Below are 17,112 nucleotides of genomic sequence, written 5' to 3' on the forward strand. Positions count from 1 at the left end.
TATACGAATATAAACAGCTAAAAACAGTGATACGACTTCCATTAACATTTCGGCGCAGATAGCCTAGTTGCTTTGCGCCATAAGACACCCAACCAACCATTAACATTTGAATAATAAATTCACTGGAACATAATGTTTGATACTGGTGTCAATTTTATACTGAGAAACAAATTAATTCATTACAGCGTTTCCTTTTCATTATGATGTTTGAGAAGTGCTTACTTTTATTATACTAACGTGTTTTTTTACAGTGTGTGTAAAAAGTAGATTTGGCTAATATGTATGGAAGAATTCTGGATCTTAGAAGTATCCAAAAAATTTTAATTTGTCAAAAAGGATATAAAATTAATATTTTTGACGTGTTTGTAATTGTTTTTCCACGAAAACTGTCACCTTGTAATTAAAATTTATTTAATAAATGCCTTTCAAACAACAGAAACATGGAAGTAAATCTAATATAAATCGTTCTACTCCACAATTTATTATGAAAATGTCCTTTTTAACAGAAGGTATGGCTAAAAGAGTCTTGCAGTGTTACACACACAAAACGTATAAACGTTCGGTTTTATATGTATAACAAAGGCATTTGTGCCCACTATTGATTTCCAAGTTTCCACAACGACCATAAAAAAATGCGCACTAAATTATTCTTGTCTGTATCTAACCTTTTCCAAACAGCAAATACTACTAAGCAAATCATGTAAAGGTGGGAAGAAAAATGGACACCAAAGGGTTTCCTTCACGTCTTTGATCATCTTTATATCATGAACATCACTATGATAGCTTAAGTGTTCGATTCACACACTGTACTAGTCCTGGGTTTGGTTGCCTAATAAAACATTCTCTATTACGTTACTACGAGATGATTCTTCTTACTGTCTAACTTCCAATTTCAAGCAGATCTCAGTAAAAGTACAGATCATAGCATGCTCAGTGATCCGCAACTCAGTTTCTAGTTTAATAAAAGTATGAAAAATCACATTTAGACAGATAAAAGGGAAGCTTAGGAAGTTCTTAGACATCTTTCACACTATCACACTTCAAGAAATGACACAAGATCTTACCACTGTCTTCAGAAAGCTTTCGAAGCACAACCACAACACGATCAACTTCCTCTTCATTGTCAGCAACAACACGTAGTGTTTCGAGGATACTACGAGCCACCAACTGTCTAGAAAAGGAAAAATATATCTCTATTTATACGTTTTTATTATGGGTTGGGGTGCACTACTATACATTGACAAACGTGTTCATTAGTTTATACGCACTTTACTATATATCTCACTTTCGGTAAAACGCTTGGAATGAAACACTGAAACAAAATGTCTGAAAGTGTTCTGTGACATACAGAACAGACTGAACGATGATTTAATCCTGGTGGCTCATGAAGTTATCTGGTCCAAAGTGTTTATTCTTACTTAAAACGTCCGTACATCATTAATATACGCTCGTGTACACTTTAGATTAATAAGTGTGCTCAAATGTCACAATGATACTAAATATTTTTCAACTCTTTAAATGACCCAATGTGTTTACAGAAAAGGTAAGAGCTGATAAAACCCAGCAAAATTAATATTATTACAGAAAGTCTACATTCATTACGTAGACAGTTATAACCTAAAATAAATCATTCAGTTAAGAGTCAAGTATTTCAGGTTCATCTAATAATATATATTTGCAATCAACGTGAACAATAACAATTATAAACAGGCCATCTGAAACATGACACAGAACGTTCTGATACATCTGAAAATAAAAATGCAAACTATTAACTAACATTGTTGGGTGTTATTTATACCTGCAATTAATTTCTCCAATATTTATACGAAATATTTCAGGAATACAAAAGTACAAGTTCGTGTAAAGATAGTTTTATAGGCGCGAAATCCATTTGGTAATTATTTATTTGAAACAAACGACGTTACAATCTATTAATAACTGGCCATATTACCTTCACAAACTATTATTTGTTGAAACGTCATTTAAGTTTACCCCTGTTATCAAGCAATTTGACATTTCGCATCCATTCGTGAACTGTTGCTACAATACGTTGAAGAAAAAACAGTATGGGGCCTTTAATTCTCTCATAAAATGCTTGTTGCTTTAAAGTCAGGTTCAACAGACACACTGTGATAAAACACTATTAAGAAAACACATATGACGTCACAAGAATTGAAGGGACAAGCCTAATAAACAACATAACCTAAAAATCAAACAGACCAATACGGCAGCGAAGGGAGGAAGGAATTGTTTGTTTTTGTTCATGGCAAAACTAATAAAGCTATCTGCCGCCGTCCCAACTTTGAACACCCAATCACAGATAAGGAAAACAACCGGCAGTACACACCGCCAACTCTTTGGCTACGTCTTTGTTGTTGTTTCTTAAAACCAAGAAAGCACTACATTCACTGTCACTTGATAAGGCCTCCAAGGTTGAAAGATCGAGCATGGTCAATGTAGGGTTACGATCCCTTAGCACGTAGGTCGCGAGTCAAGCGTTCTAACCACCAGGTTATGTAAGATCCAAGCGAGAAAGCAGTGAATAGCTTGGAAATACGCCATCCGATCAGGTCTTAACATTGAACCACTGCCGTGACAAATGGCTAAAGGTTATAAACCCACAGACTCGCTCCTCTTTGTCTGATAGTTACCTGGCAAATACAAAAAGAGTGCTGAAGTCTAAAGTACAGTTTTTTTTCTTTCATAAAACAAACAAGCTTTAATGTTTCATTCATTTTTTTTTAATTCCGAAAACTGAAATGCACTCTTCAAAACTCCAAAACATGCGCCAATGTCACACTCGACCAGCTGCACAGCCCATCATAATAGAAGAGCTTTATTTTCCGTTATTGTGAATGAAAATAAAAGACAAAGAGAAATCATTAATTTTAATTAACAGTTACATACGTTTTCCACAATAATTCAGAGCACGAATACTTATTCTTCTTTTCCGTTATTTTACGTCATTGTTTTTCACGTTCAAATATATCATATGAATATACATATAAATATTCACAAAACTTAAGATGGAACAAGCGATACATTACACACACATCGTATTTCCTTCATTCTATAGAAATTAATGAAGGCGACCTTTTGTGTTACACTCTCCATTAATTATTACAAATATCTACCTACATTTTTTTCTAATGTTCAAAATATTACGTTTGGGGAGAAAATATATAGCAACAAATATATCAAAATACCATGTCTAATAATCACACGAGTTGTTTATGTCAATATTGAGATTAACCACTAATATTTACTGCTACCAGTTACCACCATAGGAAATATTAGAATAAATTTGTTTTAAAGCTAACAATCTATTAGAACAGGTATTTTGGTGTGCTATTTAATAAGTGGTGGCTATCCATTTAATTAAAGGGTATTGCACCACCTTACTAGCATGTAGCCATCAATACTACTGTTCTGGTGCGTTTACTGAAGAAGGCATGGACTCCAAGAAGGGCTATTTGCTGTTTCCACCGCGGGGGATCGAGCCTTGAATTCAGCATTGCAAGTCCGTAATTTTCCGTTTTCCCACCGGGTTACAGATAAATACTAATAAAATTAATTTCCGGGAGTAGATTAGTATAATGCACTCGTATAATCACTCACTTATTCTATAGTGATCTATCAATCATTCCAATGAACTGCTGAAATGGGCAAGTTCAGATTTAAAAAAAACGTTTATGTAACTATTTTAACATCAGCCAAAAAGCACTGTTCATAACAAGGCAATCGAAATCTAAAACTGTGCCCTTTAGCCAGTCTATTTACCTTTTCTAACGGTTGTTGGTTTTGTTGATCTTCGCGCAAAGCTACGTAGGTCTGGTTAGTCGTTCCCAATTTAAAAAGAGATACACTAGAAGAAAGACAGGTATTCAACATCACACACCCCCAGCTCTTGAGCCGCTCTTTACGAAAGAAATGTAAGATTGGTCGAAATTTTATAACGCCCACGTAGCCAACATGTTAAGCATGCTCGGTAACAAAATTCAACCCCGTGACACTCGAATTACTGAGAGAGCGACCTTACTGTCAGACCATATTCGGTCTTTTTTTTTTTTTATGGTAGATTGGGTTATCGTATTTTAAAAATATATTGATATTATTATTTACAAAATAATCCTGCTGTTATTATATTTGGTTCCTTGGAAAGATATGGTTTCAAATTACAAGTGAGAATGTGTTTAATGTAACTTGTAATTACAATTTATATTTTGTCCATATTCCAGTAAATTTTATTATAGTTTCTAGATTACTTATTTGAGTGTTCTTGTGCCGGAACTTTTTATACCACGTGAAGTTTGTAGTGGCCTGGTTTTAAAAACACAAACAAACCTATATATCCCCCATTTCTGTGATTTTTGACACATACTTTCCAAAACAATTTATCGACTGATGAAAGCAATAGAATACACTGAATGTGTTGTAAGCTAAAATACGAAAAGTTTATCGAAGTAGCGCTAGAAATGATATTTAATATAGTGATTGTTGGACAAGTATGTGCTGCCATTTGTTACCTACATCCTCTATCTCTGTCTCCAATCAAAATGTGCGTCCTATCAAGGAATTTTATAATATAATAAAAAGATACTTAGCGAACTTTTGTTAGAATTCACCTGTTTCCGATTAGAATGAGTGTCCTAAAAATGAATTTATTACAAGATAATTAAAAAGATATTTAGTCAACTTTTGGTAGAATGCGCCAAAAGTATCACACGTGATTACACAAGTTAAAAACACGCCGAAGAATTCCAACGTTAACCTTTATCTTCTAGGCTTAAACGCCATCGATGAACCTTTATAAATAAGGCAATTTTTTTACATTATTATGCCACTGTAAAGTTAAATCAGACAAGACACACGTCTACACATATTTAGCGGTCCACGTTTTATTAACAGTATATACAGTGGAACCCCTCAAGGCGGCCACCCCTTGATAGCGGTCATTCAATCACAGTCCCTTGTTTTGTTTACATAATCCCTAATTATGTACAGTAAAACCCCTCGAATCAGGCCAGTTTGTCTCAGTCCCGAAGGTGGCTGCTTTAGAGGGGTTCCACTGTACTTATAAAATATCACATCCAACTGATTTGTAACAAAAGTTCCAAGGAAATAAATCAACGCATGACAGTAATTTACATCTATTAGGATCGAATAAGTATCGAATGTTAACAGATTCAAAATTACAAATTAAGGTTTTTATCGGCATGTAAAAGTACAATTAAATAAATGAGACGAAAAATCAACAGTTTCATAATACCTGGAAATAATACAATCTGTACAGAATTTGATAACTACGAATTTCAGGTCCTTTTTTTTTTTTTTGTAAACATAATAAAGTTTTTACGTAGTCTGCTTATAAACAATTAATGTTAACTGTAGTCTCAACAAATAAATAAATAAATTTTAAGGAAGTTCAATACAAAACTAAATATTAGTTTGAAACTTAATACAGGTACTTCTAATACAGGCACGCAGCTGGAGCCTACAGCCAATCAATAAACGCTTGAATAAGACAGTAAACTTATTTTAATTAAACAAGTTCTGTTGTTTGTCTAATGGTATACAAGTTTTCAGATATTATCCATCAACATTCATACCGAGAAATATAAAACAAAACCAGTGATTAACAAATCCAGGACTTTATGTTCATTACTTATGCAACGTATAGCAAATTAAGGTCAGGTTTCGACTCTGTGAAATTGATTGTCTTCCATTGTACTTTTCTTAGAACCAGAAACACGCCTCCCAGAAATGTGCATGCGCATTGAGAAAGTTTAGTGTTCGTTCGCATATAATTATTTACGCGACCACAAAAATTACAACTACAACATAAATTATCATGCTAACCTTTCTAAGTCTAATTCGTCGTTGTCTTCAAACAACATTGGACTGTACACTAGAAAATGTCTTTACATAATTTTGACTTATTCCCGGACTCGGTGGTTCAAAAGGGGCAAATCAGCCCTGTAATGTACTGGTGTACATGTGTAACAGCACATGTACTAATGGTGACTCTTAGATATTCAATTTAGAATGTAATGGTGCGCGCAATTTCTCAGTTCAAGGTCGTTGACTCGTGATCTGCACCCACCAATCTGTACAAGTGTTTACATTAACATCCTCACAGTATATCCCCACATCTTTCGTGTAGCTGTGCATTTCCTTATCAGCAATATTATCTTTCAAAGATAAATAAGCAAAATACAAGAGGCACATTCCAAAGATCCCAGCACAAGTTGGAACTGAAATCGCCTGTCATTCATACCCTCTTATTATTTTAAAGCAGCTAAACGAGTATCTGAATTATATGACGTATAGAAGTCACGTAGAAGTAATTATATTTATTAGCTCCTAAATGCCAATTATTTTGTTTTATCAATGTTTGAAAGCTTTTTCTTTATTATTATTTATCGTGGTCGAGTTGGAACAAAGTTATGTGGGCTATTTGAACTAGCCGTCCCTGGAAGTAAGACAAACTAGTCAACACCATTCACTGACAGCTCTGGTCAAATCTAATAGTGGGATTTAACCGTCACTCTTATAACGTTCCCACAGCCCTAAGAGTTCACTTTTTTTTTGTTTGTTGATGTTGTCGTTGTTGGCGGTAACAGGATGTAAACCACGAAACCGAAACTCTTAGACTACGGCCGCTTAATCACTTTTGGTTGTAATTTCATTGTTTAAGATCACCGGTTAGACCACATTTAAAATATAGTGTTCACAGAAGGGCTACTAAAATGGTATCTGAAATGAGGGGTTGTCATATGAGGAGAGATTAAGATCCTTAAAAATGTTTTCTCTTGAAAAAAGAAAAGTTAGAGGGAATCTGATTTAAATGTTTAAGATTGTAAAAGGAACCGATAATGTTGATGTATCAACATTTTTCAAACTTAACAGCAGGAATTATAGAACTTGGGGACACAAATATGATTCTGGGCAAGGTAGAAGCCATCTTCAGCTAAGGTAATTTTATTGTGATTAACCTATGGAATAGGTTGCTTTCAGGTATTGTGAAGGGTGTAAATATGAGTGAGTTCAAAAGAAAGCTTGATATATATATGAATGATTAGGGCTAGCTTTTACTTTATTTTTTACTTTGACTTATTTAGAGGATGGAACAGCCCAGATGGACTAGCATGTCTCTTGTTACCTCTAAACATGATGTTATGCTATCACTAGGGTGCGTCTTGCCCACATTTCTTTTTTTAGTAACGGAACTATAATGTTTGAATTTGCGATTATATATTCTTCAGAGTACTATATGTGAATTTGTCTGGTCATTTTTAAGCGAAGAGTTATACGATGGACTGTTCGTGCTCTGCCCACCACAGGTATCGAAATCCAATTTTTAGCGTTGGAAGCCTGATGATTTACTATTGAGCCACAGTGGGTAGTGATCAAATAGGATTTTCGTGGAATCTCACACCCGTTTAGATGCACATTACAAACCGTACGTCAACGAACATAAAAGTTATAAACCCTATCTTGCGCCAGTAACGTCTGATCAAAGACCAAGGTAATACGATGACCAACTTACCCATTCTTACAAAACATTCACGTACTACGTAGATGCGCTATTTGGGTAGTTGGAAACATCCGGCTATTTTGTCCCGAGTTATTAAATTTCGAATTGCAAAGATGTGTGTTCTCTCAGTATTTCAATGGCTCTGTGTATGAATGCGAAAGACGTAACATAAAGAGACTAATGTTTAACCAAAGTTAAAGATAATTTCACTACCCCAGAAAATGAAGAAGTATAAACAGCAAAACAGTGACACTATAGCTTTAGTTTGACCTGTTTTACACTATAAAATTAGACAATACTACAATTCTGTGTTTCAAAATCTGATGAATCTTGATAATATTAATAAAAATACTGTAGTACATTCTCAAGCTTCAAAGTTCCTATACGAAACTTCAAAGAAATCCACATTTTCTTAATCATGAGAACACTGATTGTCTTTATAACGTTCGCTACCAGTTGGGAGGGACAATATTTTACTGTATTTGTTTACATTTGTTTATTTGACTCATCAGGAATCCTGTAACCAGTATAGTGAATGGACCCACAAACAATTTAGTGCAAAGCTATAACAAAAATGTTTAAAAAGAGGTCTAAATCAACAGAAACCCATCGATGATTCGATAGTTAAAAGTTCATTTTATATTACACACACACACAGCTGCATTCCTTCTGTCTGAGAAACGACACAAAACAAATTGTTTGTTAGTATTCATTCCTCACTTTTCCAGAATTTATTTATACGTACAAAGCAAGTTAGCGTCAAACCAACCTAGGATATGGACACATACTTCCGCGGTTTAATAAAAAAAACACACACACAAAAGGAATACAAAGAGAGAACTGTACAAAAATAGAATACATGCAAGTCTCTACGTGTGTGCATATAGTAGGACAGTGTTTTTAATTTAGTAAAACATCACAAAGAATTGTTGGTAATCAAGGTGCCTCAACTTTATGAAGTCGTCTCGTTTCTAAAGACTTGATGTGTTCCTCAACCTAAGGATGATTTCATGAAGATATTTATCCTCGTTTATTGCTTTTATGTAAAAAACAAGTTTTACTTTTATAAACTGCCTACTCTGTTGAACAGTTTAAAATGAAGTGGTTGAATATAGACGATTTCTTCAAAACTAGTTTAGATGACATTAGGAGATTTTTTTTCTGTTTGTTATTAAGCACAAAGCTACACAAAGAGTTATCTGTACTCTGCCTAATGTAGGTATCGAAATCCAACTTTAGCACCACAATTCCCCAGACTAACGCTGAGCCACCAGGAGAGGCCGTGGTCTGGTGCTGATTGAACCAATATTGGTTTCAATGTTTTAGTACTTGAACATACTGGTAATTTGTTTTCTTCGTACGTATGTATGCACAATTTATAAAATCATACATAATTATAGCAGAATCACAATATTTCTAGTGTGAAGAATGCGATACATTGCACGAACACCATATTTTGATCTCGAGATTTTGGATCTTAATGAATTTCACAATAGTTGAAGTTCAATGCTTTTTGGTTTGTTTGTTTTTTGCACACGATTAATAATAGGATAAAAAATTAAAAAATAAACAATAATTTCCAGAAATGATTTAGTTGTTTTCCAATATTTGTAGACAGTCATGTGCATATGAGTTTACACGAGACATCCAGAATCTTGGTCATCACTTCATCAGTGTTTTCACGCGCTGATCATAACACTGTTACGTGACAAAGTAAGCACATATGTCACATGAAAGAGGGAATAAAATGGCTGATCAGCAGGGTGTCACGCGAATTATTATCAAAGATATCATACAATAAGGAATGATTATTAGCGTAATGAGGATAAAAGACAAACAATCCTATTCAATAAACGACTCTGTAGATAGAATATCAACCAATGTTTCAAATGTTAAAAGTTCACTATGTTTAAATAGACAAAAACGGCAATTATCTTAAATCATCAAAATGTTTGTTGTGAATGAAGCAGACAGAAACAATACAACTCAAAATGGCCTAATGACAAACGAATACAAAGAAGCGACATCAGAGGATCAAATAAATGTTGTAGGTTTTAAATGAACAAGAAAGGAATAAAACAATATCCAGTTAAAGTGTCAGTGAACGAGTTTCCGGTGACACTTTTTTTATTTAACTTTAACATGAAGATGTAAATGTAGAATTTTTAATCTCCCCTTTATGTTCCGACTTCACAGAAGCAAGCGTAATTAAATAACATATGCGTTTTGATGTAGAAAATGGTGTGTGTTCAAGAAACCTAACAGACTTCAAAAGTTTCTACTTGCAAGATTTTTTTTTCTTTAGCACTCATAATACTGATAAACGGACAAGAAAAGATATTGATCAATGCCACATAGTTGTTTGCTTAATATGGTTTTCCGTACACTTCGGCCAGGATGATGTGCGAACCAATCACGAGCTCTCTGACAAGCTACTCTTCCAACGTGTGAAACGAAGTGTTCCTAGTTCTGTTTCTTTCTTTATTATTATTACTCTTACGCAGTGGTTCACCCATTGTAGCCATTCATCAACGACATCCAAACTCAGCTCAGCAGTTAAAAATAATGTTAAGGCTTCACTTCTACAAACTGCGAGCTCTATTCATTCAACTGATGTTGTATACTAAATATTCACTTACCAACGCGTATTTGTCATTATTATTATTCTTGTATATTCTTACTGTTCAACATTGTGACCAGTAAACTGTTATTAATAATGCTGTGTAAAATTCTATTAGGTTACTCTTAATCAACGAATACTATGATTGAACGTAACATTACAAACACCCCTACGGCTGAAACAGCGAGCATGTCCGGTGAAGGGATTGATAAAACCACATCTCTCATGAACATCGAGATTCAAAATATCAGAAATGAAATTGATCATTTCTGTAAATAATTATACAAGCCGCTCTTAAGAGTTTACTTTACTAGCCATAGTTAGACTTAGCTGAACTGATCTAAAAATAAACTTCCTTAGTAAATAAATTAACTACATCTAAATATTTTAATCTTTACTCACAAATAACTTCATCACACCATTCACAGAATTCCTAAAATTTTCAAAATTATGACCGTTGCCATTTATTAATTTTAAACACAAATACTTATTAACACATTCACCCAAAAACTCACTTGTGCATTTGGGATAATTTGTAGTATAAAAAAGCTGCAAGTGGGGGATAAGTTCTATATAAATTTCAATAACTTTACTTGTAAATGACCCAACCTGAACATGAGTTGTTGTTTTTTTTTTTACTTTTCTCGTGTAACAGTTGTGATTGAAAAGACCTGACTCTTCTCCGACCAAGAACACACAACAATTTTCTAAACAGTTCGCTAAGAGAGGAGAGAAGAATTTAAAGATCCAGGTTAACAGACCAATCATTCTTATACCACATTTTACATCATGCAAGTGCTAAAAACAGGAGAGAACAAATCTTTTCAAGGTTATCCTGGGAGGAATAAATAAGATTACACACGTACACTACATTAAAGGGGTTACTGATCTTTAAGAGAGACTCGTTTTTTTTAAAAAAAAAAGTTGAGTCACACAGCCGAATCCATTTGAAGTTACGTACCACAACTTGGGATCCTGGAGACCGAACTGTAGAGTTGGATGTGATGACGTGCTACTTCCAGGCTATGAGCTCCTGAATATCCACTCTTTTTACCCATTTCCGTTTCGAGCACCGGAAGTGTTAATCATCTTATTACAGACTTTATAGCCTCATATAACGGGCAATAAACCTCGTCTTGCAATTAAGTTGATGTAGAGAGCACAGGCAATTCATGTTGGACTAGTTACATAATTTCTGTCTGATACATAAACGTAAACAAAGCTAGCACGCATCTTTACGTACTATGAAAAAAAAGAGCGAGATAAGTGAAATTCTCACATATCCTTAATATTTTCTTGTAACACAGTTTACGCTTAGAGAGAGAGAGAAAAATTATTAATATGAAAAGATATCTATAAATATACGCTTTGACTTCCGTCATTTACAAAACTACCCAATGGCTTTCAAATGCGATAGCCGTGTTGCTAATTCTGAACTAACAGACTAGAGGGAAGAAGGTAGCTACCTAGTAACACCAGCTAACTACTGTCTGATCAAATTGTACGATTTGTCAGTCATACTTATAACACACCCTCAGCTTTGTAGCGAGGAGTTTTTTGTTTATTTTTCTGGTAACAAGACACGAGCGATGTTCTCACAGATACACAACCTTATTCGTTACATACACTGACCGAGTAGATTAGAAGCCATAAAATATGTTACACCCTATGTTAATTCAAAACTCATCAAATATGTGTAAAATAATAATTAAATGAGACTAGTCAACACCTTTTGAGACTAACAGGAAGTGTTTCTTCAGTCAAACTAAAAATTACAAGTTTTTTTTTGTTTACAGGTTTCAAATGTTAAAATACAAATACAATACTGAAAGCCTTTTGCACTGAAACAGCAAATTATATCGTTTTGCAGTAAGTTAACTGTAGCACAAATCGCCTTCAAAAGAACTTTTTATGCATTAACTTTTTAAATATTTTAAGTGGAAAATAGTATACATTAAATGAATCAGCAAAGGTTTCATTTCTTAAATTTTCAAGCACTCTTTCGGCAACAGAAATGAGAAGAAAAAAAATGCACCCTTGACACACACAAGCATAATCTCTGAACTAATAATTAGAGCACTTTTTTTTATAAGGTATGAAAAGCAAATCAATTCAAGTTACTCCTGACAGCATAAAAAAACCTGTCAAAGGCTTCTTAAATACCACATATTTTTCAAGTTAAATAAAAAATATACATTAGTCGATGGCTTATAAAACGGCTCTGCCATCTAGTGTCACAACAACAAATTACGATTTTTGTTCTTTCTGTCCTCATATTAATGGTTATTTCAGTAAGTAATCTTACTTAAATTTGCTACAAACCTCAATCTCTTTCTCGCCATAGGAACGTATTTTATTCCCAAAGACCATAAAGGTATAAAGATTTTTCACACCTAGTCCAATAACGTACAGTTTGTAGTTTTTCAATGAAACATTGACATTTAAAAAATTATTCGACTTTCCGTTACATTTCCATCTCCCAGAATATAAATTGCGTGATCATATAAGAGTTCAACTATACAAGTCCAGCCTATACCAAACGTTAACTTGACTATTAAAACTAGTAATTTTGCATCTTGATCATTAAATTTCCAGTGCTTTATCTACCGATATCACTTTATGGTGTTACTAAAATACGATAATTACACCACCAGGCGATAGGGTCTATGAGTCTATAAGTTCTTAATGGCCGTCTAACTGCTATCAGAATGACTTGTTTTCACTTCTTTAGTTTATTTACTTATTTTCAATTACTTCGATTTTAAAACAAACCCTTCTGTTTGCTTTCGATTTCTTTTTAACTTCAGTATAAAATTCTGGATGGAAAGTTTTGTATGGAATATGTAAAGTGTAAGAACGGGCGAGGTTTTAGTTCATATGATTACACCTTAACGAAGACATCTTCCGGCCATCCCTTATTCCCCAATAATGTAGTTTATAAAAATTTTAAATCCATTACTGTCTACACGTCAAAAACTCCTCTAAAAATATCACTCTTTGCTTTGTTGAATGCTCAGAAACTCTTCTTCTGGGTGTATGGCTACTTATAGTAAGTTTACCTACACCATTTTTTATACTTTAGGGTATACCAAGCGAACAGGGTAAGAATCAGTGCTTAGAGATTGAATAAAAATTACTGAGATTTTAATTATGAATTAGAAGAATTCTTGATCACTGAATGATTATTAAAAATTGTTGCGGTTAAAAACACCCTTTAACTTAAAACAATTTTAAATGTTTCTATAATATAAAATAGTACGACACTAGATTTCAATACAGTCCTTTCAAACGAGTTACTGAAATTGATACATTTTGAAATCAATATAACTTTCACTGTTTAAAAACTGCAACCCTATTTATGAAAATTTGATCCACTTGTGTATATGTTGTTTTGAGCTATGAGGCTTGTTTTACGAAAATCCGTCCTGAATAAGACGTAAGGACTTCAATTTCGACTTTTGACGTCAAAGTATTTTGTTTTGAATTGCACGTCGAAACATTCACAAAATACCTTGCAACCAAACGATATATATAATCATGCGTAATTTTGAATGTTCTTTTATGGAGCCATCTGCAGAATTGCACGTTTTAAAGGATTTAACTATTACGTGTATATTCTATTTAATATACAAAAAACGTAGATTAAACATGTATAATGTGAAATATTTGCTCTTGGGAACTCTACTTTTCGTAACTTTATCAACCGTGAGAAATTACATCAACCTTTTGCATTTTAGTTTCATGACTAGGTATAATACAATCTCCGTTCAATTCCACCACAATGTAATAATATCCTAGCAGAATATGAGGTTATCTTGCAACAAAAAAATAATGTCATAATTAACAAATTAGGTAGAAATACACAAAACACACATTACAGTATTTACCCAAGTACTAACTTTCAAGTAAAGTTGTTTGTTTTTGCCTTTTATATGCGTGTGTGGTATGCCTCATATTTACTACCCTCAACAAAAATGAATGTAGTATTTGATGTTCACTTACTACTAATGTGCGTACTTACTACTGCACACGTACAGAATGTTATATTACTATATATAGTAATATAACTATAACTGAATTTGAACAGAGTTGATAATCAATTAATTAGTCCTAGCTAATAAACAGTATGTTATTTAACTTACCTTCATTTTTACTAAAACAGCTGTAATAATTAGTTATATTTTAAGACAATGCACTAGCCTAGTTAGCTCTGTTTCAACAATAAATTATACAATGTACATTTATTTTAAAAGCATCACACCATAGTTGATAGTCTTCGTCTACGAGCAACACATTCAACGTTCCTTTATCGATAAAGCAACGAGTTTATTTTTGAATTTCGCACAAAGCTACACGAGGGCTATCTGCGCTAGCCGTCCCCAATTCAGCTGTGTAAGACTAGTCACCACCACCTACCGCCAACTTTTGGGATACTATACTACCGACGAATAATGGGATTGACTGTCGCATTATGACACCCCCGCGGCAGAAAGAGCGAGCATGTTTGGTGTGATGGGGTTTCGAACCAAAGACTCTTAGATTACGAGTCGAGCAACAACTAGTTACTTTCTACCAACAACTTGTTCACCAAGTTAACTTAATTTTACCTGAAACACTGCGTACTTGTTCTATTTCGTCTACTACTTTTATTTTGTCTTTCATATTTCTGTACCAACAATCCATTTAAATAGTGTGCTTTACTACCACAACAGAAGTTAACCAAGAAGTCTTCAGTCATTCACAATAAAATATCTAAGCAAGTTGAAATTCGTCTGCCATTTAAATTAACATAAAGATATATAAACTAGCTGACGTTAGTTAACTGTCGACAACATAAAGATGCTTAAACTAGCTTATATTAATCAACTCTGTACAACAAAGAGGCTAACACTAGTTGAGATTAATATGATGCTGACATCATATTAAGGGTTTTTTTTTTTAACTATTTAAAAATGATCTGCTGTTGCCGTCAATATAAGAACATTTAATTGGTATTCATCTGCTATTAACAAAACCAGATGTTTATACTAGCTGAAAACGATCTAGTGTTGACATTCAGATAAATACGATCTCAAACTAGTTAGTGTTAACAGGTGTTGAATGCCATCATATGGATGTATGCAGTGGTTCATTTACAAGAAAATTATGGAAATCTGTGAAAACTAGTTACGTTTTTCTATGAAAGATGGGATGGCTCCAGAATTCTGGATAGAGTGATACATAAAAGCAGTTGGTGCTGACTAGACTTGTTAAATGTCTCCAAAACCTAACCGGAAGTTTAAAAAAATATATTGCTGCTCTTCATATTCGTATGGGGAAACCGTTTAACGGTCATACAGCAGAACAGCACAGCATATCAAATGAGGTAGTTTTTAATAATCTTCAATGAAACACAAAAAATTCGAATAGCAGTGTGTTTAGAATAATAATGGACTCTAAAACTATACTTCAGACCAGTTATCCGCAAAATAAAGGTTATATTCTCGAAAGAAAAAAAAACCTACGATAAAGCTAGCCTCAGTATCGTTATCAATATAATGAATAAAGATTTGTAAAATTGACGAAGGCTTACTAACCAATACTACGCAACCATTCAGCACCTCGAAAACAATGGTCGCTTTTAAGAAACAGAAAAAAAAAGCGCAAAAAAGAGCTGGAAACACAACAACACCATTACGCCACCACATACCAGTCAAGCGTGCAATGAATCTCCTATGGACTTTTGTGCATATGGTCTGCTAAGTATACGCTTTTAAAGTCAGCCGATCTATAGAAAAATGGACAATAATAGTGACATTACATTGAATTAGCTGTTCTCTGAAGACGCATTATTTCATGGAACCACAAGAAGCACACAGTGAAAATACTGGCTTCAGTACCGCCATGTTAAATTTGTTTTTATGGCCGAAAATGTCGTTAATAGTGAGGTACCCACCCAATGGACGAAACAATGCATTCTAATCATTATAAGTAATAGTTCAAACGCTTTACTTAATTAGGCGTGCTTATTACTAGGTATATAATTTAGTTCTGGTCTATGTAAGCAACTTGTTTTGATCACAAATTCGCAATATTACAATTTTCAAAAAATGTAAATGATCGTGTGTAAACAAGTTGTCATTCACTATCTCCGGAAACCAACTTAAACCGTGTAAAGAAATTGCCACTTATCTGCTGTTGACAAGAACATAAACAAGTTGGGATTCAATAACCTCCTTCTAAACCAACATCATCACCATAAAATACGCTTAAACTAATTGACATTTACTGCTGACACCAATAAAAGTGTGTGTAAACTAGTTGGAATTTGAAAACTATTCGCAAAAATATAAACAAATACAAAAATGCTTAACTAATGAATATTCATCTGGTGATTACATCAAAGGAAAATGTGTTAATTAGTTCATATTAGAAAAAAAAGACGGTTAAAACAATTTGCTTTCGTCAACTAGTGACAATAATAAAAATGTTTACGTTGGTACTCGTCTGTTGCTATTTAATGACACTTGCTGTTGACGCTAAATAAAGTTTTTGACATTTATGTGCTGTTGACACTAATGCAAAGATGTGCAAACTGAGAATCATCGGTTACGGATATTTATATGTACAATATTTTCTTTTTTCTTTAATAATATCTTGAAAAATTCCCATGCGTCTTCAAAAACAAAAGTAATGGGTTAAGTCAAAAGGTTAGCTTAGGGTCTACTCAAAACGGCCTCTCATACAGATTGTAAATATCATTACTTACCAATTTACAAGTATTATCAATAACACAAAACATTCAATTTAACCAATATTGTCGATATACTGTGAAGAATATGATGTATTTGACTGTATTTACTCAGTAGATTAAACAAAAAAAGAGTAAAGGCTACATCAAGGTGTTGGTTACCGAGTCAAAGTATTTTTTTTCTTAGAGTTGTCTTTCCAAAATTAGGGTGTTTTCCACGATGTA

General features: G+C 33.6%; 1 protein-coding gene across 17 annotated transcripts in view; it reads right to left on the bottom strand.

Moving 5' to 3' along the window:
- Nucleotides 1-17,112, bottom strand: part of LOC143256826 (serine/threonine-protein phosphatase 4 regulatory subunit 1-like) — a 164,898-nt gene that overhangs the window by 39,379 nt on the left and 108,407 nt on the right. For 13 of the 17 annotated variants that reach the window (XM_076514536.1, XM_076514535.1, XM_076514549.1 and 10 more), the window contains one exon: nucleotides 1,065-1,171. In XM_076514536.1, coding sequence (XP_076370651.1) covers nucleotides 1,065-1,171 — 107 coding nt within the window. Of the gene's footprint in view, nucleotides 1-1,064; nucleotides 1,172-5,859; nucleotides 6,033-17,112 lie in introns of those variants that run through there. The other 4 variants (XM_076514540.1, XM_076514539.1, XM_076514553.1 and 1 more) reach the window with 2 other exon arrangements.

The sequence above is a fragment of the Tachypleus tridentatus genome, chromosome 7, assembly GCF_004210375.1.
Source record: "Tachypleus tridentatus isolate NWPU-2018 chromosome 7, ASM421037v1, whole genome shotgun sequence".
Lineage (NCBI taxonomy): Eukaryota > Metazoa > Arthropoda > Merostomata > Xiphosura > Limulidae > Tachypleus > Tachypleus tridentatus.